Genomic DNA, 24,482 nt, shown 5'->3' with positions numbered 1-24,482 from the left:
TCCTAGAACTAAGATTCTAGTTCTTAAAATCCAGGAAATATCACAATATAGGAAATTCCATGACCGCTTCCTAATCTAGTTTCTTTTTTTTTTTTAAATGTTTAATTTTATTTATTTTGGCGGGGGGAGGGGCAGGGAGAGTGGGAGAGAGAATCCAAAGCAGGTTCCTCGCTGCCAGCACAGAGCCTGATGTGGGGCTGGAACCCATGAACCATGAGATCATGACCTGAGCCGAAATCAAGAGCTGGATGCTTAACCAGCTGAGCCACCCAGGCGCCCTCCTATTCTAGTTTCTAATGGACTTACTGTGTCTGTGGGTGGTAGAAGGAGGATGAAATAAATGGCACATGTATATGTCTGTTTTCTGGGAGCCTTGGAGAAAGGAGATGATGGGAATCCCATCAGAATAACCCTTACCAGCATAGAGTATACATTTATACATGTTTTTATTTACAAAAACCTTGTGAGACAGGGTTCTTGATTTTCATTTTGTAGATGGGGTCAGGTGAGGATCACGACTGTGAAGTAACTTCTCAAAGTTCCAGCAAGGGGATGAACCAGAGATGGAAACCAGATCTACTGACTCAAATTCTGTGGTTTTCTCATTCCTCAGGGCTTGCCTCTCCCTCCATGAATCAAGCCCAGAAAGGCAGGATGGGAGAGAAATGGAAAGGAAGAGGCAGTTGTGATTTGTGGATTTATGCTGCCCTTCTTATCCTCATCTAAGATTTTTCTGAAGTTCCTTTAACATCTAAGAAAAACCACATATGCTAAAAAAACCCAACCCAACAGCTTGCAGTAGCCTGGGATTCCAGAATAAATACTGAAATTGGCAGGACACATAGTATCCTTGCTCTTGATGGGTCACGTGAGGACACTGCCTAACATCCGTCATGTGTGTGTCTGGGAACATACAATATTTATGTCTCATCCAGCACTCAGATGCCTCCTTCTTGTGCCAAAAAGAACTGCTGTGTCCTACCTTCTGATCTAATCTAAAAATGTCATCAAAATCTGGCCCCAAAGACCTATAAATTCTTTTTAAGTGGAGGAGACTTGAGTATCCTCCCAGCCTCCTAAAAGAATGGCTCAGATGAAATCATGCCAAGTACTGAGTAAACGGGAGGGGTTTTTTAGTGGAAACCATAATGCTACGCTGTGGCTGCATTTTCACAATACTTCGGGGGTGGGAGGGTGGTCCCTCTGCCTGGATAGGCTGGAAGGCTATTTAACATTTTGTTCAGGGGAAACACAGCCCAGATTCAACAGTCAAGACCAAGTCATGAGACTCACTAGAGGCAAACTCTGGCACCAGCCCCAACTGCTTCTAGGCAGCTGTGCCTTCATTTGAACAAAACCACCTAGAACATGCCCACATGGAAAAAACAAAGCAAAATCTAGCACTGCACAGAACTTTAGCATGTGGCATCTCAGGAAACTGATGCTTAAATCCAGTTTAATACATGAATCTTTTTCTCTGAAAGCAATGAAGATGGTATCACTTAGATGTGTAATCTAAAAAAGCCAAACAGAGAAAGAGAGAATAGAGTGGCGGTATATTAGGGGGTAGAGGATGGGGGAAATGGGGTGATGCTGGTCAAAGGGTACAAACTTCCAGTTATAAGAGTAACAAATTCTGGGGATCTAATGTACAGCCTGGAGATTATAGCTCATAACACTGTATCATATACTCCAGCGTTGCTAAGAGAGATCCTAAATATTTTCACCACACACAAAAAATGGTAATTATGTTAAAGGGATGGAGATGTTAGCTAATGGTACGGTGATAATTAGTTTGCAATATATAAGTGTATCAAATCAACACAGTGGACACCTTAAACTTACACAATGTTATAGGTCAATTCCATCTCAATAAAGCTAGGGTAGGGGTTAAATGATGGCTAAGCAGTATAACTGTTGAATATGTGTTGCTATAGTTAAAAAAAAAAAAAAAAAAAAGAAAAAGAAAAAAAAGACCGGTTATTAGGTGAAGAGGTAGACTGAAGAATAGCTTTTGTGAGAAAATATCCATCAATATATGTGGTAAGACTTGGAGAACACGTAAGATAATGTTGATTGCTGTATGTGGATATTGAATTTATAAATGATTTTTCTCTTTGTATTGTCTGCATTTTTGCAAAGCATATATATAAAAGCAGAGGAAATATTTTTTTTTTTAATTTTTTTTTAACGTTTATTTATTTTTGAGACAGAGAGAGAGCATGAAGGGGGGAGGGGCAGAGAGAGAAGGAGACACAGAATGGGAAGCAGGCTCCAGGCTCTGAGCCATCAGCCCAGAGCCTGACGCGGGGCTCGAACTCACGGACCGCAAGATCGTGACCTGAGCTGAAGTCGGACGCTTAACCGACTGCGCCACCCAGGCGCCCCATGGAGGAAAGATTTTTAAAAAGAAAACAAGAGAGCTATTTCTGGGAAGTGCCTTCATACCCCAAATCTGATTTGTCACGTGACCAAAATTTTGAAGACGACTCACTGAAACCAAGCACTGAAAAAAATAATGCCAAAAATTTCTAAGAATTTCATCTATGCTTAGCACTTCTTTGGGAGCAAGAAGTACCCATTTTGATAAGGTAGCTGTATCTGGCCTTAGATGATGTTGAGAAATGTTTATGATAATCAGCACCTAGTTGAGAACTAAAGTAAGAGAACAGTATTTCCACCTTTCAGTTTAAAAGTCTTTAAACACCCAATCTTCCATACTAATCTTAAATGCTTGTACTTATTTTTTAAAAACTAGATTGAGAGAAGTTTCAATTTTCAAAATGTATCACATATCCAACTTAGGTTGAAAACTAGCTGCAGGGAAGGACATTTTACCTTGGTCCAAGGAGTATAACAGAGGGAAGATCTGAGAAAGTCACTGCAGGACTCACCTGGCCAGCAAGATGCCCTGGTACTCTTCCAGTTGTCTCATGAAGCTGGGGTTGGGCTTGGTCACTGTTCGCCTTTCCTTCACGTAGTCATAGGCTCGGTCCAGATTCCAGCCATATTCCTTCATTGCGTACGCAATCACAGTGGAGGCTGAGCGACTCACCCCCATTTTGCAGTGCACAAGGCATTTAGATCCATGTTTCCTAGGTTGGGGGATTGAGGTACACAGAAAAACACTATAGTGAGTACATTTTAAAAGCTAGGTTCTAAATGTTTCCAAGTCTCCTGTCGCCCTTCCATTTTCTTTCAATCCATCCTACCTTAGTGTACTTGTATACATGTATAGTCAAATGTGCAGGGAGGGTAGGCAATTCTAGTGTACTCAAACAATATTCAATGTTAATATTAATTTTTAATTTATTCAAGCAAACATTTACCAGGCAACCATCATATGTAAGACAATGTACAAGGTCCTGGGATGCAAAGATAAGTAAATCTTCTAAAGGGTAGGGGGTTCAGTGGGAGAAACAGATAATTAAAATGGTAACTGCAATGACAGTTGATCACAGATTGTGAGGGGAAGAATTTTCAATTTAGAGACTGGACTCCACTTTATGTGTTTGGAGGCCAGTCCCCGCACCGCCTCAGGGACATGTTTCAAGGCTGGCACACTCTTGAGTTAAGAGTGTGACAGTGATTCATCTAATTCATCCAAATGTTTGGAGTTGCTTCTAGTTCAAGTTCCAAAGGTTCTGCCCCTGGAGGAAAGTACAAAACAAACGAAACTAACCCTCCTCTTTACTCAGATGTAGCCCTAGATATTATTTTTCACCACACTACCACCCTGTTCGGCCTAGGGGCTGGCTAGACAATCTGTGAGGTTAGATGGGACCATGTGATGCCCTATGTGACTTTCTTAGTGAGGAGGGTGGAATGATTAACTACCTGTTGTTTTAATGGAGTGGAAGACAAAACAAAGTTACCATAAAGGACACTAAGAAACAAACAAAACCCTTTAGTCTTAACATGCCAGAGCTCATTACGCTGGATATGAACATTACTCAGTTATGCTACTTCTCTAATAACACAAAGTGTGACACAGAGTAAGTCTTCAAATATTTACCAAATATATGAACAAACTTAGGGGTGGTCTGCTGTTAGAGCTGTCAGCTGTTAAGTAAAAATATTTTAAAATATGGAAAAAAGAATGGTTACTCTTTTTTTTCAACTTTTTTTTTTTTTTTAATTTATTTTTGGGACAGAGAGAGACCGAGCATGAACGGGGGAGGGGCAGAGAGAGAGGGAGACACAGAATCGGAAACAGGCTCCAGGCTCCGAGCCATCAGCCCAGAGCCTGACGCGGGGCTCGAACTCACGGACCGCGAGATCGTGACCTGGCTGAAGTCGGACGCTTAACCGACCGTGCCACCCAGGCGCCCCTAGAATGGTTACTCTTTTTACCGGTATACATGGGCTAAAAAAATCCTTCCCAAGTGGCTATTCCAATAAGTTAAAAAAAAAAAAAAAAAAAAAGTACATCGCCTAATAGGGAAACCTATTCACTCACTCATTCACTATATCACAGTAGACAAGCTTCCTTCCAGAAGCTTGTAATTCTTCTGTTGGAGATAGATACACATTGAAGAGTTAAGTACAATGCAAGGAGACATGAGGTTCTGTGCCAAAATGAGTGAACCAGATAAGTGATAGGAAGAAAGAGAATGGTTGGTAATAATGGTCTGGAATAACTGAAATAGTCTAAAAAGGAAGGTAAGATTAACCTGCTACCCATCATTTAGAGGCAAAATTTTGGAGTCCATAGGTTGGTGCAGGTGTTTGTCTGTGTGTGCTTAGATGATCCCAACTGACTAGGATATTGTTTTGTTTATGACACCACAGGGTTTTCATTTAAACTACAGTGCACAGTGACTCAGACTGAAGTTCAGACATGTGCTCTACATTTTTCCATCAAGCTCTGACATCAAATTTCAGGTCTATACTTGCAGGCTTTGAAGGTACTCAAAGTTGGACAGTTTTAAGAAAAATACAATTATAAAACCCACCCACATAAAATCATTTCTTCATTTTGAACTGGGCTTTTTCAGTGGATGGCTTGTAACTCACATACTGAAAGATTTGAAGTCAGTTCTCACCTAATCCAACTTCATCTTTCAGTTCTGGCCACACACTTCCCCTATCTCTCCCATCCCTCCCTGAGCCAGTTGTCTAGATTAAGCCTGGTATCACTTTAGGAATCCTAAGCTCACCCATAGGTAGGTTGTGTCTGGAATTCAGGGCCCTGATTTGGATGAAATACATGAGGTGTCCAGGGCGCCATTTAAGGAGGCACTCACTCACAGACGCTGACCCACACTTGCATGGGCCTGAGCAGGAGGGCCCGCTTACAGCAACCTGGGTGCCTCACATATCTCACCTCAATCCCAGCCCTGCTGAAATTGGCTTTTCTTTTCACGGGGACTGGGGCCTCATCTGAACTCTAGCCTCTTTGGCAGTGATCCTGACAACTTGCCTGGTCTTTTCCAGTCTCCTTTGCTCAAGGACCTAGACTATATACTAGATGGACTCTGAAATCAGACATGATCTCAGGTTCAAGTCCTATCTTCACCACTTGTTACTTAACCTCTCTGAACCTCATCTCTACAGTCTGTCCCCATCTCTACAAAAGGATGACAGCATATGCCTCTCTAGGTTTTGGAAAATATTACATAAGAGAATATGGGTAAAGTATCTGGCATGCAGTAAGCATGCCATGAGTGGTATTATTGAGAACAATTTCATAGGCTTCAAAAATATAAAATACTCAGGTGTTAGCTAAGGACTGAGAGAATGGGCTCAAAGCTAGTGTAGGAGGATTCAGGGTAACTAAGAGGAAGGACTTCTTGACTATGGAGGGTCTGCAGAGAGATGTGGAATCAGTGCTGAAGGAGGACTTTAAAAACAGAAGTGCTTCTCATCTGCCATGGATGATTTGGATGTGGTCCCATTGAAGAGGGCAGCACGGCCAGCATGCTCATTTACAGTTCCTTCTACTGAAGGAATATGTAGGATTGGCAAGGAAATCCCCAGGGACTTAAAAAAAAATTAGTGCTGACATATTAATACTAATTAATATTAAACACTAAATTAATACTATTAAATAGTTTCACTAAAAGGACCAATTTAAAGATGACATCAACAGAAGGGCCAGAGAAAAATTTCACTGTTTAGAGTACCATAAAAGTAAAGTAAAAGAATGAGAAGGCTTCCAAACCCCACTACGTGTCTCCTCGTCTTCAGGAAGAAGAGCTCTCTGTGCTCCGCCCATGTGGGGCAATTTCTATTACACAACTTTCAAATGTCCACCTTGACAACTTAAGCATTTCATTCAGAATTTCTTCCTTCTCTTATTATTATTTCTTTTGCAGCAGCTTAGGTTTATTTTCCCTAATTTTGTGCTCAATGGAAACAGTCAACATGAGGTGATCTTCTTCCAGGGGCTTCATCTACTTACAGGAAAAGGATGAAGTCTCTAGTCAACTCTTCCCTAGGATTAAGGAATCTCAGTGTCCTTTTTCTCTTTACTTCCTTCTCCCTGAGTATAGTCAAGCAGGTTATCTATAGCTTTAGGCCTCACCCATGGATGGTGCACAAGGAACACAGGTCAGAATATGTGTGTGGGACCATTACTCACTTTGCTTTAGAGATGAATTTGTAAGTGTCATTCCAGTAAGCCAGGAGATCCGTTGCCTCTTCGTCATATACGCGGATGTTATGATACTCAAAGACTCCTGGGAAGAAGTTATCTATCTCTCGAGTGACATTCAAGATATAGCGCACCCTGTGAGGAAACCAAGGGAGAATATGGGCTCTACTACTAGGTTCCTCTTGAGTTGTTAAAATTACCAGAAACATAGTTTATTCTCTGGAAGTCATTTGTATTAAATCAGGACTATTAACATCTACCTCAAGGAAAAAAAAAAAAAAAACAGGAAAGGGAAAAATCTCCTTTACCTTTCTAAATGTCAGATTTTGCTCTATTACTCTCTCTAAACTACAAGAAAGGCAAAAGAGTTGAGGGATGGGAGGGTCAGAGGAAAGTTGGACCTGAAACTCTCTTAACTCTCTAAGCTGCATTCCTGGCCACGACAGCAGGTGATGTGTCTGACTTCTCCCATACCGAGAGGCTTGCAGAAAAGGGTTTCTGTATCATAAATTTCTTCTGCTCTCTCTCTCTCTCACTGCACAACTTCAATAAATGCTTGGGTCTAGTTTGCCACAGGGTTATCTTTTCTCAGTGCTGTGTGGACTTAAACATCACTGGAGTTTACTCCAGCAACACAACACAGACTTACTTATTTCTCTCTGTAGAAGCTGCTTCCTTCTTAGAACTACACATGGGTTCTTACAAACCCAATCTCTGAAGTCAGAGAAATGACTACAGAGAGAGAGAGAGTCATAGTTAACCAATTCTGTGGTTAAGTTCCAGAGATCAAAATTTTTCTGAAACATTTGAATCTTGGCATCAAAGTCCATTACTACAAAGAATTTTTTTCCTTTTTAATTTAAAAAGCAAGCATATGCAATTATGGAAAACAGTATGTAGAGTTACTCTACAGCATATTCCTCTCTGAGGTATAAATCCAAAAGAAATGAAAACATAAGTCTACCCCAAAATTTGTGTGTGAATGGTCACAACATTCATACATTAATAGCTAAAAAGTGGCAACAACTCAAATGTCCATCAACTGACAAATGTGGTATTTCCAAACAATGGAACATTACTTGGCAATAAAAAAGGGAACGAAGTTACTAATACATGTTTGAACATTGATAGATCTTGAAAATATAATGTTAAGTGGAAGATACTATTCTTAAAAAACCACATATTATATGATTCCATTTAAATGGAATGTCCAGAATAGGTAAACGTATAGAGACAGAAAGTAGACTGATTAGTAGTTTCTAGAAGCTGGGGGAAAAAGGGTACAGGATTTCTTTTTTGGGTTGAAAAACTGTAAATTAATACCATGGTAATAAATACCATTTAAGTGTACATTTTAAAGTATATTTATTTGAGAGAGGGATGACAGAAGGCAGGGGAGGGAGGGAGGGAGGGAGGGAGGGAGGGAGAGAGAGTGAGTGAGTGAGTGAGTGAGTGTGAGAGAGAGCATGTGCAAGCTGGGGAGGGGTAGAGAGAATCCCAGGCAAGCTTCTCAGTGTCAGCCTGGAGCCTGATGTGGGGCTCGAACCCATGAACCATGAGATCATAACCTCAGTTGAAATCAAGAGTTGGACACCTAACCAACTGAGCCACCCAGGTGCCCCAAAGTATACATTTTAAATGAGTGAACTATATGTGAATTTTATCTCAATATAATGGTCAGAAAAAAAAAAAAGGAAAGCACACTTATCTTATTTAAAATAAAAATGGAACCACCTCCCACCTCTAATCCCATACTTTAGTAATAGATTACGGCAGTACAAGGTTTCCCAATCCTATTCATTACAGAACTCTACACAGCCACTACCAATTGAGAACAGCACCCCCTGAAATTTGTTTGCCACCTCTATATGGAGTAGCACTTTACTTGGGGTTCTGAAGTCAGTAAGATTGGATGAAAATATGTCAAAATTAAACTCGAATATCCCTTAAATCATCCACATGGGGCAGTATACATGTTTTGTAACTAATTCTTAATCCACAAGAGTTTAAGAACCAGTGAATTTATGAAACAAGATCTAAGTAGATGTCTGAGCATCTAACTATACTGTTTTTTAAGATAGATACATCTGTGTTTTATAATTTAGCATTTTAAGCAGTAAAAGAGATGAATAGGTATCATCTCCATTGATCTTGTCAAAGTGTATTCTAAACTCAAAGATGTATGCATGATGTAATTTCAATGCATTTGCCAGGCAACAGCTGCATCAAGTCTCAGATTCCATATTAAATACTGTATCTCTGTGCTAGTTTCTGGCAAGTCAGTCAATTTTTCTATTATTCCTTCACATTTACTGAGCACCCTCTTGGTATAAAGCTCTGAGTAAGGTAGACGTACGTTTTACACAAAACTAAGATACAGTCTCTATTTTCAAGAACTCTAGACTCAATTCTAATCAATTTAAAATTTCTAAGTTCTCTTTATTTTCATATCTTAAATTAAGTAATAACCAGATTCACAGGCCCCCTTCTCTCAACCCAAGAACTCTTTGTATAATTCTTTGGCTTAAGTCTTGTCCCAAATTCACTTTAACAATTAGGATATATCTTTCTTTTGAGGGAGAAGTAGGGAGAATGTATCTAATCATGTTAAAGATAACCAGAAGGCTGACTTACAGCTGAGAAAACAGGCAGCCATCACTACTTCTGGGTTTCAGTAGGTCTGATCTCTGTCCACAATCAAGTTACATGTGGCCGATTTTCAGACATGACTTTCTCTTCTTTTACTGGGATAATTTGGCCTCCTAAGGCCAAGTTCAATGAAACATTTAGGTATTAGCTAAGAAGTAAAAAGGTTAGAAGAATGGCAGCTTTTTGGTTGCTGAATGTTCATGGTCGTCTCAACAGCTACAATCAAACTCAATAACCACGCTGCTCAGGGGCACATTTCTTAATACAAGGTAGAATGTATTCTTGTTCAATTTCAGAAGCTTGTCCACTTTATATTTAAAACCTACTTAGGGGCACTTGGCTGGCTCAGTCTGTGGAACATGCAATGCCTGATCTTGGGGTTGTGGGTTTGACCCCACATTGGGTATGGAGATTGCTTAAAAGTAAAATCTTAAAAACAAACAAACAAAAAACTACTTAGACTTCAAGCACCTTACTAAAAAAGGATGGGACTGAGTCTTATTTTTCTTTGGATTCCTAGTATCTAGCACTGTACCTAGTCCACAGAAAATGATCAATAAATGTTGATGAGAAGCTGTGAACCCAACATATGCAGTTCTGTGTACTCTTACATAAAAAATAGGAACCAAAGGTAAAACTATGAAGTAAAAAGATCAGTGGTTGCCAGAAGTGGGAGTGGGAATAAATGGTCAGAACAGAGGATTTTTAGGGCACTGAAAATACTCTGTATGATACCATAATGATGGATGAACGATATTATACATCTGTCCAAAGCCACAGAATGTACACCACCACCAGTGAACTGTAAAGTAAATACGGCCTTTGGGTGATTATAATGTATCAATGTAAGTTCATCAATTGTTATTAACACATGCAACCCCTTTGGTGGGGATGGTGTTAATGGGAGAGGCTATGCATGTATGGGGGCAGGGGAATATGGGAAATCTCTGTACCTTTCCCTCAATTTTGCTGTGAACCTTAAACTGTTCTAAAAACAAACAAAAGGGACCAATAACTACATTTGGTTTTAAAACAGTGCAAAAGACATGCACATCTGTTTTGGAAAGCCTTTCCATTGAAACAGAAGATCTTTCTTAGGAGGTGTTGGACGAAACAGTGGGATAACAGCCACTTAAATTTTTATTAGATTCCACCTGATTAGAATCAACTGGAAGCAACTCTTAAGCTTAAAGTTACTCATTGACACCATATTTAACAGGAAAAAGTAAAGAACAAACAGCGATTTCAGTCATGGGGTTGAAAGCAATTGCTGTGTGTGCTTACCCTCGGTTTTGTAAATCCTCTAAATTTGAGGCATTCCATTCAGAGCCCTGTGGAACCAAAAAAACAAGGTTAGGGAGTATTAGCAAATGAACAAAATACAATATTTGAAAAGGTGTCCTATGAGGGAAGAAGCAGATCCAATAACATCTATCGCATTTCCTCTCTGTAACTCAGGTACTCCGTATGTTATAACAATTAGTTTTCACAAATGAAAGTGTAAAAAAGTTATCTTCATTTTTACAGATAAGAAAACCAACTCCCATAGAATTCAAATAATTTTTGCTCAAGATCATACTCTGGAAAGCTGTCTTTGATCATACTCCAATTAAGTTAAATGTCATCTGTTTTGCTGGTTTATAGTATTCTGATTTCTTTCAAAGGTATGTATCACAATTTCTACTTGTATATTTATTAGTTTCTTTACTACCTCTCTCCTCCACTATAATATAAGCTTCCTGAGGACAGCTTGTTGCCTATGGAAACCCCTGAACAGTGAGTGCCTGGCACCTGGTAGGTACTGAATAAACATGTGTTAAATGAACAAAGTGGCATTATTATGAATTAAACCTAGATTTCATTCTAAAGCCCACATTCTTTCTAGTGTATTATATTACATCAAAGGACAGCTAAATAGTAGCTTCTGTTAAATGAGGGAAACATGATAATGCAAAACTTAAAAAAGGGAGGGTTGTACAGATTTGGAGATCAATTTTTCATATTTTACCACATTTGCTTTCTCTCTTCCCTTCCCTTTCTTTCAGTATATATCATACTTTTTTCTCCTGAACCATTTGAAAGTAATTTGAGCATTCATGACACTTCAATACTTGACCATGTATTGCTTATGAACAAGAACATTTTCCTATTCCCATTTTTACAACTAAGACAGAGAACACTAACACAATGATATTCTAATACATTATATTTGAATTTCAAAAATTGACCTCTCAAACTATCCTTTATATTCATCCAATCAAGAATCATACTTTACAGGGGGTGCCTGGGTAGCTCAGTTGGTTGAGTGTCTGGCTTTGGCTCAGGTCATGATCTCCTGGTTTGAGCACCGTGTCGGGGTCTGTGCTGACAGCTCAGAGCCTGGAGCCTGCTTCAGATTCTGGGTCTCCCGCTCTCTCTGCCCCTCCCCCGCTCATACTTGTCTCTCTCAAAAATAAATAAAACATTAAAAAAATTATACTTTGCATTTCGTTGCCATGTCTCTTTCTCATTTAATCTGGCCTTGGACAGTCCACCCGGACTTTGTTTTTCATGATGACATTTTTGTAGACTACAGGTCTGTAATCTTGGAGAACTCTTCACAATCTGGATTTGTCTGATTTGTTTCCTGCTGATTAGATTCAGGTCAAACATTCTTGGCAAGAATATTACAAGGATGATGCTATGTATTTCCTATTGCATGAAATCTTGAGGCACACAATGTCAGTTTGTCTCATTATTTGTCATGCTGAGTTTGAATTCTTGCTAGGTTCCTTTGTATCTGCCACACCCCACTATTGTAAAGCTTCCTTTACAATTACTAGTTATCTATAGGTATTAATGATCTTTTTTTTTTTAATGTTTATTTTTGAGAGAGAGAGAGAGCAAGCGAGTGAGTGAGCATGAGTCGGGGAGGGACAGAGAGAGAGGGAGACACAGAATCCGAAGCAGGCTCCAGGCTCTGAGCTGTCAGCACAGAGCCTGACGTGGGGCTTGAACCCACAAACTGCGAGATCATGACCTAAGCTGAAGTCTGATGCCTCACCAACTGAGACACCCAGGTGCCCCAGTATTAGTGATTTTTGAAGTCATGTGAATATCCTGTTTCACAATAATCTCTTACTCTATAGTTTTGGCATCAGCTGCTGACCTTGCCCAAATTACTTTACTGGAGGTTTACAAAATGGTGGTTTTCTAATTTTATTATTCCTTCTGCATTCCTACCTGCATTCTTCTGTAAAGGAGAGCTTCACCTAATCATTCCTTCCACACTCAGAACTCTTGAATTCTTTTTGCATTTAGAATGTTTTTATCCATTGCCATTTTTTTTGACACTCAAATTGTCCTGAATTGGCCAGTGGGAATCTCTTCAAGTAAGCAAGCTCCTTCTGATATTGACCCCACTAGTCTTTGACCCCACTACTTCCTTGCTTCCTAGTTTAAGAGTTGTTCCAGAATCACTCTGTGAGTGGAATTAGCCATTTCCCCGAGGAGTCCTGGTTTTAGCAAAGAATGGTATTTTGTAATCAAGATCTGGACATTAATTAGATATATTTAGAAGTATGGATCATTGCTTCTAAACTTTCCAGTGGACAGATCTAGGAAATATTTTTTAAAAAAACATTGAATTTACATTGGTACCTCCAGTTCAAATTTAACACCACAAGGTACTTCCTTTCTTTCTTGCCCCTTTGCCATCATTTATAGCTCCCTATTCCACTGGGATAACCTTGGTTTCCAACAACTCATTTGCTCTATTTACAAAATAGTTTCAACATTATTTTTCCAATACCAATTACACCAATTACAAACCCATTAAGTTCAAATTTTCTGGGGTGTCTGGGTGAATTGGTTGAGTAAGCATCTGACTTCAGCTTAGGTCATGACCTCATGGTTCATGAGTTTAAGTCCCGCATTGGGCTCTGCAATGACGGTGTGGAACCTGCTTGTGACTCTTTCTCCCTCTCTCTCTCTGCCCCACACGGACTCGTGCTCTCTCAAAAATTTTTTTCTTTCTTTGCAGTTTTTTTTTCCTCTTCCCATGAAGAGGTTAAGTCAGAATATTATGCTGAAAGTTACTTGAATTAATTTCTTTCTGTGAAGTTACCCGTTTGATATACATTTGGATTCATTTGCTCCTGTTTGTATTCAATTTTAGGGTGTGATTTTTCCATTCTTTTCCATTTGATTTTGAATATGCAAAACTTTCATAAGACTGCAAGTCAAAAGTTTATTAAAAGGTAAACTTGAACCCTCACTCCTACTCCAATCTCCCCAAGAGAAACCACTGTAACTAGTTTCTGGTTTATTCTACCTATGTTCTAAGCAAATACGCCCTTATCATCACTTGTTCCTTATGTAAAAGTAGTATACGATACATATGTTTGTTCTTTGCTTGCTTCACTTGACAATATAGCCTCAGAACCACTCCACAGCACAGTTCAGAGACCTTCCTTACTCTTTCTTACACCTACATAGCACTTCATTGGATAGTCATAGAATAGTTGATTCACCTAGTCTCCTGTGAATGATGTTTCATATCTGTGGAAGTGAGACTGTTGAGCCAATGAGCAGTTTTGTTGGGCATTGCTCAATTCCTCTCCACAGAGGCTGAGACAATCTGCATTCCCACAGCAATGTAGGGAGAGTGCCCCTTTTTTCCCCCAGAGCCTTGCCAACAAAACCTGTGGTTAGGCTTCTGAATTTCTGCCAATCTGACAGGTGTGAAATGTTACCTCAGTGTAATTTCAATTTGGATTTCTCTCAAAAGTGAGCAACTTTTCAACGTTTCAGGCTCATTTTCTATCTTTGGACTATCTGTTCATCTCTTTTGAAAAGGCAAACATTTAAAATAATTTACCTATTTTCGAATTATGTATTAAATGGAATTTAGCATTAGAAGACTCAGGTTCAAATCTCAACTCCCCATTCTACTGTGGGGCACTGAGCAAACTGCTTAACCTGTCTTCACTTTCCTTATCCATAAAATGGAACATTCCTCCCACCCTAGTCCTATATACCTAATGGGTACATTCTCAAATTATAAAGTTTTTCCTAATTCCTTCTGCCATGTGAGAACACACAGAGAAGTCAATGACCCAGAAGATGGCTGTCGCCTGACCATGCAGGTGCCCTGATCTCAGACTTTAGCTTACAGAACTTTGAGAAGTTTCTATTGTTTATAAGCCCCTGTTCCCCCCCATCCTTGTCAAAACAAAACAAACCCAAAACGTTTCGCCCATATTAAAATGGAAAAACTCTCTTTCCATCATGAATTCTTTTCTAGACACTGTCCTTTTTTCCCTTCCCTTGCCAAGATTCATAGAAATCTAATCCCTTGCCAACATTCATAGAAATATAATCTAATACCTTCTTTGATTACTCATTTCCCATAAGTCTCAACCCACAGCACTGTGGCTTTTGCCCTCACTACTGTTGCTAATGCTACTAATGACCTCTTCTAATTGTCTAACCCAGGGGTCACTTTTGTGTCTTTATCTCATTGGCCTTCCATGAATATCTATCTGATAGGATTCATTACTCCCTCCTTGTAGAATTAAAAAAAAATTTTTTTTTAATGTTTATTTATTTTTGAGACAGAGAGAGAGACAGAGCATGAACGGGGGAGGGGCAGAGAGAGAGGGAGACACAGAATCGGAAACAGGCTGATGGCCCAGAGCCTGACGCGGGGCTCGAACTCACGGACCATGAGATCGTGACCTGAGCTGAAGTCGGGTGCTTAACCGACTGAGCCACCCAGGCGCCCCTCTCCTTGTAGAATTAGATCCGACTGCACAAATATCTAGCCTCTTGTCTGGTACAAAAGAGAGGGTCAACAAATATTTGTTGAATGAATGATCAAATAAGACAAATAAATGAAACACTCTGAAACTGTAAAGTGTTATGCAAGCACTATCATTGTATTACAAGTGATATGTAATTTAATTTGGCTGTTGAACTGGGAGACAGATCAAGGAGGCTGTGAAGGTACATTTAGGTAAATGGACTAATGGACAACTGATATTTTCTACAGACCAGGGCTCAGCTGACTTGCCTTAAAAAAATATGGGAGATTCTGAAGGCTCTGTGCTCAACCTTAGGAAATAAGCTCCCACACCAAAGAAAGAGGTTAAGAACTATAAAGGATTCAAGGAGACAGAAGCAAGCCATGAGGGTTGAGTGGCTAAACGGTAGCCAGGGAAATGTGACCACTTCACTTCTTAATTTAGAAATCTAAATCCTCTGTGGAACTCTGTCCAGCTAGATGGAAATAACCCTTACGTGATGGGAAAAGTCCATGGTTTTCATCTACCTGTCCAGAGAAAATTCAATCTGACAATCTGAAATGGCACATATCCAGAAACAAAAGAAATTAAAAGCTTTAGCTACTGACTGACTCAGTGAAGTCCATATAATGTGACTTGGGTTGTGCTTAGGGTTGCTTCAGGTTCAACCTGAAAGAAAGAACTGGAGTCTATGTGGTGTAATTACTTTTCTGTCCTCAATATAAATGCCATGCATATTAGCCACCTGGGGCCCTCCACAGACTCCATCTATTTTTTTCCTCCATGCTTCTCAGGGTTACAATGACACAATTCCAAGGGGTTTTTCCACTATGTTCTATGTAATTATGCAAAGTATATTCTAATCTTACTGAAGTGTAAGATGAAATCTTGGGACTATAATACATTCTTAAGTAAGTTCATTTCCATCTTTCACTCTTGTTCCCCTATACTGTGCCATTCCCAAAGACCCAAGTGATTAATTCCTTTCTTTCTTTCTAAAAATATATATTTTTTAAGGAGGCTTCACGCCCAATGTAGGACTCGAACGCATGACCTGAGATCAAGTTGCACGCTCTACCAACTGAGCTAGCCAGGCGCCCCCAAGTGATTAATTTCTTCTCAAATGTCATCCTCAGGAAATAGCCTTGTGAGGGTCCAAATGTTCCAAGCAAAATAGAAGAGAGCACATTTATAGCACCAAAAGGAAGACTGTATTGGGGTTCTGCTAGGATCAGTATAACTTGATATCATCTCCAGGGATTGGTATCCTGTCCATATCTTCTCATCACATGACACCTACAGCCTCAATATTGTGAATCAAATTGTTGAGACAACCAGGCACAACATCTCTATTAATTTTTCCTTCTGAGAAAAGTTTATGTTATACATCTTCAGATGAGGGACAAAATCATGAAGGATTAAAATAGCCCATCTGTTTTAAGTTCTGTTCATATACCCTCCATTTCTCTGCACCTACAGAAGTAACTACAATTTGAGGCTTAATTTTTCTTTGGAAATGAAACATTATTTTAAAAGGAGCTGTAATGTCAAATATTGAAAAATATTACAATCAGCAATAAAAATCGACTAGTTTTTTATTCATGAACAAAATTATTGGTTGTGTCCAATATTCCTGTTTCCCTTGTTCAACTAAGAAAGCTGCCTGCCTTTCAGCAAAGGCTCTCTGTTCACATTTAGCTTTTTCTCAGCCAATGGGACAACATCCAGGAGAGCTGTTGATATTAAGACTTGATTGGGCAAAGGCTTCCAGCTCAGAGAAGTGGTACACTCTTAAGGATGTGGAAGAACTTTTTCTGGAAATACCCTGGCTTCCAACCAATCAATCCTCTCTTCTTGCGGAAGGTTTTCTTTAAACTATGCTCTATACTTTTCTCCATACCAGCTGGACACCTTTCTAAATAAACATCTCTGTGCAGTGCACTGCAGAGCTGAGCATTCTTTTGAAGGGAGGGGAAAAATCCTGCTGCCTCCCTTCACACAATCTGCTTTGCACTCCAGGCATGGCAACTAAGCACAAGATGAAATGACTTTGCAGAAAACTAACACCACCACTTGCAGCTTGGATAAGACCTTTTTCCGTGTCAATTGCTGGAAAAGCCAGCAGAGCACAGACTCACTGGAGAAGAGAGAGGGGTTTGGATATAGGATATGGTGGTTCAAACAAGGGGAGGAAGCCATTGGGGAAGAAGTGTTCATGTACCCATTTTGTGCATAACAGTTAAATTTCAGAATTCTCCAGTTGAAAGTTTTTCCCAAATAAGAGGAATATTCAGAATGGAGAGAACATGTCCATTTTCTAGAAAATGGAATTATATGTGAAGCTGAGTAGATTTTCCCTTTTTCAAAAATCTATAGATACATATTAAAAAAATAAAAAAAAGACTAATATAACAAAAGATATCAGTGCTTACCTCTTTTGGTGATGAGCAAATGTTACGTTATTTATAGCTTTCTGAAATTGTCTAACTTTTCTACAATGAACGTGAATTATTTTTGTAATGAATAAAAAATCCAAGACAGAAGAATATGCCAATAATCATGCTAAGTGAAATAAGTCAGAGAAAGACAAGTATCATATGATTTCACTTATATGTGGAATATAAAAAGCAAACAAATAAAACCCAACTCAAATACAGAGAACAAACTGGTGGTTGCCAGAGGAAAGCTGGATGGGGGGATGGGTGAAACAGATAAAGGGGATCAAGAGTTACAAACTTCTGCACCTGGGTGGCTCAGCTGGTTAAGCGTCTGACTTCAGCTCAGGTCAGGATCTCATGGTTTGTGAGTTCGAGCCCCATAGGTTCTCTACTGTCAGCACAGAGCCTGCTTCAGATCTTCTGTCCCCCTCTCTCTGCCCCTCCCCTGCTTGCTTTTCCTCTCTCTCAAAATAAATTAATAAGCTTAAAAAAATAGTTCAAGAGTTACAACTTCCAGTCATAAATTACAGACATGAAAATGTACAGGATAGGAAATACAGTCAATAATATTGTAATAATGTCGTATGGTGACAGATGGTGACTGCAGTTATTGTGGTGAGCACTGAGTAATGTATAAAACTGTCGAATCAACAATGTTGTACACCTGAAACATTACATTGTATGGTAATTAAATTATACTTCAATAAAAAAATAAATAGAAAAGAATGGACTTTGTGTAGCTCACTAATAAGCAGTCTAAGCTTTCTATAATGATCATGAATCATTTTTATAATAAGTAAAAACACCCAAGACAGAAAGATATGCCAATAATCACGAAATAACAGGATCAATATACTGGTAGAAATACTGAAATGCATTTGTACTTGACTAGGGACTCTTATCTGGGAAGAACTGGATTGTTTTTTCTGCTAAGAGTACTATTAAATTTTCTCTATTTGTCCTAAAATAAGCCAAGGAGAAGGTAGTTCTTGAGCGGGTGGCATCAGAGACACAGGGAAGTATACCTGAAGTTAAACAGGTTGAATAGTCAGATATTAATTATATTTCATAGTCATCATGTCTACATCCTTTTGGTATTAAAATATAAGCTAATGGAGGGGCGCCTGGGTGGCACAGTCGGTTAAGCGTCCGACTTCAGCCAGGTCACGATCTCGCGGTCCGTGAGTTCGAGCCCCGCGTCAGGCTCTGGGCTGATGGCTCAGAGCCTGGAGCCTGTTTCCGATTCTGTGTCTCCCTCTCTCTCTGCCCCTCCCCCGTTCATGCTCTGTCTCTCTCTGTCCCAAAAATAAATAAAAAAAACATTGAAAAAAAAATTTAAAATATAAGCTAATGGAAAAGTGACTTCCAAGTTTATAGCTCTGGTCACTTTCTAACATGAGCTATTTTTGGCTACAGGCACTTGCCCTTCATAAAAATTAGTCATGTTACATAGACACAGTCAGGGGCAGGGTCCATTTGAATGAGTGACTCATAAGTTTTCTATAGAGAACACAAAAATTCTTTCCAATAATACAACAGCAGGGAACCCTTGTGGAGGTACACACAAAAGACAACAAAGTCAAGTGCTTTGCAAATGGAAAGGTCAATGACAGCTTTGTAGTATGATCTACACTTAGACATGGCAACACACATTGGTCAAGTTAAAGTAATGGAAAAAAGTTCCTTTTCCAGCTCACAGCTTTTCATGAGTAATTTCATAGCTATACACCACTGTGAATCACTCTACAAGCACACACAGAGCGTCAAAAAGTTAATTCAGGGCACAAGCCTTCAATGGCATAAAATCTGACTGCTTGGTGACATAAACTCTTGAATATTCAGGGTGAGATGATCCAATTTAGCCAGTTGCTGTGCATTTATTCCTCTTATCTCCTGTTTCTCAGCTTCTAGTCATTTCACAAATGTCCTTACTGGAGAAAGGAAGTGAAATGCAAACCAAATCAATTTAGTTTCTGGTTATTAGCATTTTTGGTCAAAGTGTGTGGGAAGTGGAAACAAAACAAAGTTTTGACGTTCCCCACTGATTTTAATGACCCTTCTAACCTCATTCCCACTACCATGTATAGATGAAAACTAAAACTCTTAACATTTGGGAGGAAAATGGGTCTTAGGATTGTAGAAGGTTTCCCAATCCATCAGTCAGAAAGGTGTCCTTGGGCTAACTGCAGGTCATTAAATGTTCAGGAACCATGAAAACCAATTTTAAGTCACTGAAATTTTAGCAATCACAAAAGTATTTGGCGAACTCAAAATGTGGCTATAAGGTTCCAAATGTTTAAAAGTCCAAATAGCATCTCAGTTATAAGTAGTTCCCACCTGCTCTGCTCAGATATATTAGACCTTAGGCAAATTTGGCAGATTTGAAAGAGTGATGACCTCAAAGGATCATTCTATTTGGATACATTGTATAAAACTATTATGGACTTTTTTTTTTTTTTTTTTTGAGAGAGAGAGAGAGAGAAACAGTGCGCAAGTGGGGGAGAGGGGCAGAAGGATAGAGAGAGAGAGAATTTCAAGCAGGCTCCACCCTAAGGCTCCATCTCATGACCCTGGGATCATGACCTGAGCCAAAATCAAGAGTTGGATGCTCAACCGACTGAGCCACCCAGGCTCCCGTTTTGGACTTTTGACTGTCATGAAAAACAGACGAGATACTTAACAATCGATGGGTGGAAGAAGGGCATGATTTATAGCATTTGCCTACTTCCTTGGTCTAAATTTTTCCACCTATTTAAAAAAATTTTTTTTAGTGTGTATTTACTTTTGAGAGAAAGAGACAGAGTGTGAGTGGGAGATGGACAGAGAGAGAGGGAGACACAGAATCGGAAGCAGGCTCCAGGCTCTGAGCTGTCAGTACAGAGCCCGACAGGGGGCTTGAACTCACATGTGAGATCATGACCTGAGCTGAAGTCGTACACTTAACGGACTGAGCCACCCAGGCGCCCCTCCCACCCATCATTTAAAAGATTTATTTATTTTAAGAGAGAGAGAGGGAAAGCATGCACATGAGCAGGAGAGGCACAGAGAGAGAGGGAGAGAGAAAATCCAAAGCAGGCTCAGCGCTATCAGTGCAGAGGTGATGAGTGGCTCAATCTCACAACTGGGAGATCATGACCTGAACTGAGAAATCAAGACTTGGACGCTTAACTAACTGAACCACCCAGGCACCCCCTGACCAGTCAATTTTAATCCACCAGCTTGATGTCACTGAATGAGGAACTGGGAAGAGATGAGCACAAGCACACTACTAGATAACATTTCCACCATACAACAGATGTAAATAATCTAAGAGCACAGATAACAGTAAAATGTAGCAAAAAACTAGGAAGTAATGAAGTTTGAGTATTTATTACCTTTGTTTTAAATTTAAGTTACATTTTATTTAAGTATAATATGGACTAGATTCAGCACATCACTTAAAGCAGCCTGAGACTTACCAAGAATACATGCTCAAATATCTGTGTAGGACTATCCATCTGACCAAGGATCACTATCATTTCATTATCTATAAATTCCTTGAATTCTCGCAAGTTACACACCATTTGCATTTCCAACTCAGTTCGTATCTGAAACAAAGAGGACATATTTTACTTCTCTGGAAAGTGCCTCTGTACTTCCAACCACTATTTCTTTTTTTTTTTTTAATTTTCTTTTTTTATTTTTGAGAGAGAGGCAGAGTGCGAGCAGGGGAGGGGCAGAGTGAGAGGGAGACACAGAATTGGAAGCAGGCTCCAAGCTCTGAGCTGTCAGCACAGAGCCCAATGCGGGGCCTGAACCCATGAGCTGTGAGATCATGACCTGAGCCGAAGTTGGACGCTTAACTGACTGAGTCACCCAGGCACCCCAGTCATTCACTATTTCTAACCCCACACCTGCTATTCCATTGCTAGCCTTGGAACAGGAGTTCAAGGTTTCTTACCTCTTTGGATGTGATATTCTCCAAATCCTTCTGCATCATTATCTCCCTTAATTTGGTTTTAATTAATCTTTCTGTTCGCTCACGTTCAGTTGGTCTGAGAAGAGAGAAATGGTGATTTTTTTCTTAGGCAGGCATTTGACTAGCTTAATGAACATACCATTTGATTACGTTTCCCAACTGGCAGACCTTCCCTCTATTACCCTCAAAAATTTATATTCTGAAGGTATGGTAAAAAAAAATGTAATTGAGGAAACTTTCTTTGCACAATGTATAGAATGTAAACATGTATAGAGAGGCTGTACATGTAAAAGCCCTTAAATATATTCATAATCATCTATGAAGGAGTAAAGACAAATAGGCTATGCTGTGTATGCTACTTTAACACAGAACCACAGCCATACTTCTCCATCAAGTACCCCTGGCTACCGCCTGCTGTGCTAGAATACCAAGCTGGGTAGAACAATGCTGTGACCCACTATGGAACTGGGTCTTCTGTAGGTTAAAATGCCACCTAATGCTGATCATTCACTGCTGTTGTTCTAGAAAACAGGAAAGACAAAAGAATGATTTCTGCCTTATTCAATGAGGCAAATTCTTTCCAAAATGGGTTTCCAAGAATTAACTACCCAGAGGACTTCCATCCAAAATGCATTCCTTTTCATGAAGGTTCTCATAACATCTCTGTGAAATTATTATCCCCATTTTACAGATGAAGGAAGCAAACACAGTTGAAAGGTTAAATGACATACCACAGATCACACACCCTGGCAGTTGAACCAGCACTCTCAGCCCAGCCTAACACCCTACCTGCAGGATTATGTTACTTCCCTTAATCTTCTGACTCTCAAAAATAAAATTACCCCAGGAACTAAAGGAAATTAAACTAGGAAGCTGACTCTCCAATTACTAGAAAGACACTGGTTCAATGTAACTGGATGCTTCTCTCTAAAAGCACTATTTCATATTATGCAGAATTTGAGTGAGGCTGACAAAGAGCACTTTCCATCTCATCTTTCCCTCTTACCTACTCAAGAAGGTATCTGCTCTGTACCTCCTTATTTGGAGATGGAAATGGACTAAGCCTTCAGGCATCCTGCCTGCCTTTGCTGCCTAAAGCCTTATCACTGGCTGCAAAAATAGCTTCGGTAATCTCCAAAGATGGATGCTCTGACCTCACAACCTTGGGGCTCCCTACCACTTGGACTCTTAGTTTCTCATGAGCCCTGCAGAATACAGATAATACTGGTGCCATTTCCCTATCCATCAAGGCATCCCTGTCTTGACCAGGATTAAAATTCTTAATCATGCTCCCCACGATTTTTCCTAGACACAGCTAATGGTAGGAACTTATATATTTCAGTCTTTTATTAAAAAATATTGATAAAAACAAATTTTACCACCTATGTGCATGAGTTAGATTCCCTAGTTTAGTAATCTTTCTCCTAATCCTTCACAACACTTGGATCAGAGTGGTTTGGGAGCAGATACACCTGGGTTTTAATCCCAGCCCTGCTACTTACCAGTGGTACAACCTTGAACAAATTCCTTCCCTTTTCTCAGCAAGTTTCCTTTTCTATAAAATGAGGACAATATCTGCCTCATGAGATTCTTGAGGATTAAATGAGGTACCATGTATGAAGTGGCTGGCATAATATTTGATATACACTGGAGGTACTACACACGTATGTTCCCTTCTTCCCCTTCCTTGGATTTCAAAATATAAACTGTATTTGCACTAGAGCACTTCAATCCATTTTGGCACACATTCTCCCTGTATGCTCAGCATTCTTTTTTAGGCTTTTCTAGTCAATTTAGGGAGGAGGGAATGGAAAAAACATGACAACACAGATACAATTTCTTGCTCAATTTCACTAGAGAAAAATTTGGAAAATACATAAAAATGCAAAGAAAAATAAAAATCACTAAAAATCCCTGCATCAGAGATAATCATCAATACTCTGACCTATAGCTTTCAGTCTCTTTCTAAGGCAGATATATAAATATATCTTAAAATTGGGGTTACGTTGTACATACCAAGAACTAACATTTAATGAGCCTCTACCATGTGCCAGGGACTACACTTTACATTATTCTTTTTGCTTGGGGATATATATAGATGGAAAATGGCCAATTTCCTTTCCTTTTCTTTCTCTCTGCTCTAATACCCAAATTTTCTCCAATAAATCATGAGAAATGAGAAGGGTTTTCTCTCTCTCATGCAAGTCTGCTTTAGAATGTCCAGTTTTGAGGGGCACCTGGGTGGCTCAGTTGGCTGTCTGACTTCGGCTCAGGTGATGATCTCGTGGTTCGTGGGTACGTGTCCTATGTTGGGCTCTGTGCTGACAGCTCGGAGGCTGCTTGGGATTCTCTCTCTCTCTGCTGTCCCCGCCACCTCTCTCAAAATAAACTTAAAAAAATAGAATGTCCGTTTTTGAGTCAGATGAGACATCCATCCCTTTGATACCCATCAACCAGCTATAAAGCATGAAATCAGTAACATTTTCCAAGATTCTGAAAGCCAGACTAATCCTTATTTTTTCAGTTACTGTGGGATCGTCAAAGGATTAGGGATAATGAAAAAGGAGGTCCTATTATCAGTAACACCCTACGCAAAAGAGCTTCCACCGCTTTTTTGACTGATCTGTTCACACAATTCTTGGATATTTTACCTTTTCTAGTAAAAATAAGTTCACATTATTATCTAAATTAAGCATTTTCTTAAAAAACAAAAGAACTCCACCCCCCTGAACTATTTTGATAGGACTTTAGGAATCTGAAGGTGAAGGTTTATATGATCAGACAGTAAGTGACTACTCTTTTTTCCTAGCTGTAGAATACCTTGGAAGTGCTGAGATCAGTTCAGAGCAAAATAAACACCTTTTTTAATTTCCAAAATAGTCACATAAGTTTCAACACATAGACCTAAAAAAGAAATAAACATCACCTCCACCTCAGGCCTTTATCCAACTCAACAGTACACCAGGGAAATTTAATAAAATCTCCCTGACAAAGACCCAAAAAGGCAAAGGTGGGGCTGATTCCAACACTTGAATTATAAATTATTTTTTGACAAACGT

At 39.5% G+C, this 24,482-nt stretch overlaps 1 protein-coding gene across 5 annotated transcripts in view; it reads right to left on the bottom strand.

The window, feature by feature from the left end:
- Positions 1-24,482, bottom strand: part of SSH2 (slingshot protein phosphatase 2) — a 257,857-nt gene that overhangs the window by 16,686 nt on the left and 216,689 nt on the right. For all 5 annotated transcript variants that reach the window (XM_047080686.1, XM_047080685.1, XM_047080688.1 and 2 more), the window contains 5 exons: positions 21,406-21,499; positions 20,924-21,052; positions 10,529-10,575; positions 6,584-6,730; positions 2,895-3,095 (listed from right to left, as the gene is read on the bottom strand). In XM_047080686.1, the coding sequence (XP_046936642.1) occupies positions 2,895-3,095; positions 6,584-6,730; positions 10,529-10,575; positions 20,924-21,052; positions 21,406-21,499 (618 nt within the window). The remainder of the gene's footprint in view (positions 1-2,894; positions 3,096-6,583; positions 6,731-10,528; positions 10,576-20,923; positions 21,053-21,405; positions 21,500-24,482) is intronic.

This window comes from Lynx rufus, unplaced genomic scaffold (genome assembly GCF_022079265.1).
Source record: "Lynx rufus isolate CCGP_SWC_20201006 ecotype Redwood Valley unplaced genomic scaffold, mLynRuf1.p SCAF_18, whole genome shotgun sequence".
Classification (NCBI taxonomy): domain Eukaryota; kingdom Metazoa; phylum Chordata; class Mammalia; order Carnivora; family Felidae; genus Lynx; species Lynx rufus.
This window is presented reverse-complemented; position numbering and strand designations above follow the sequence as displayed.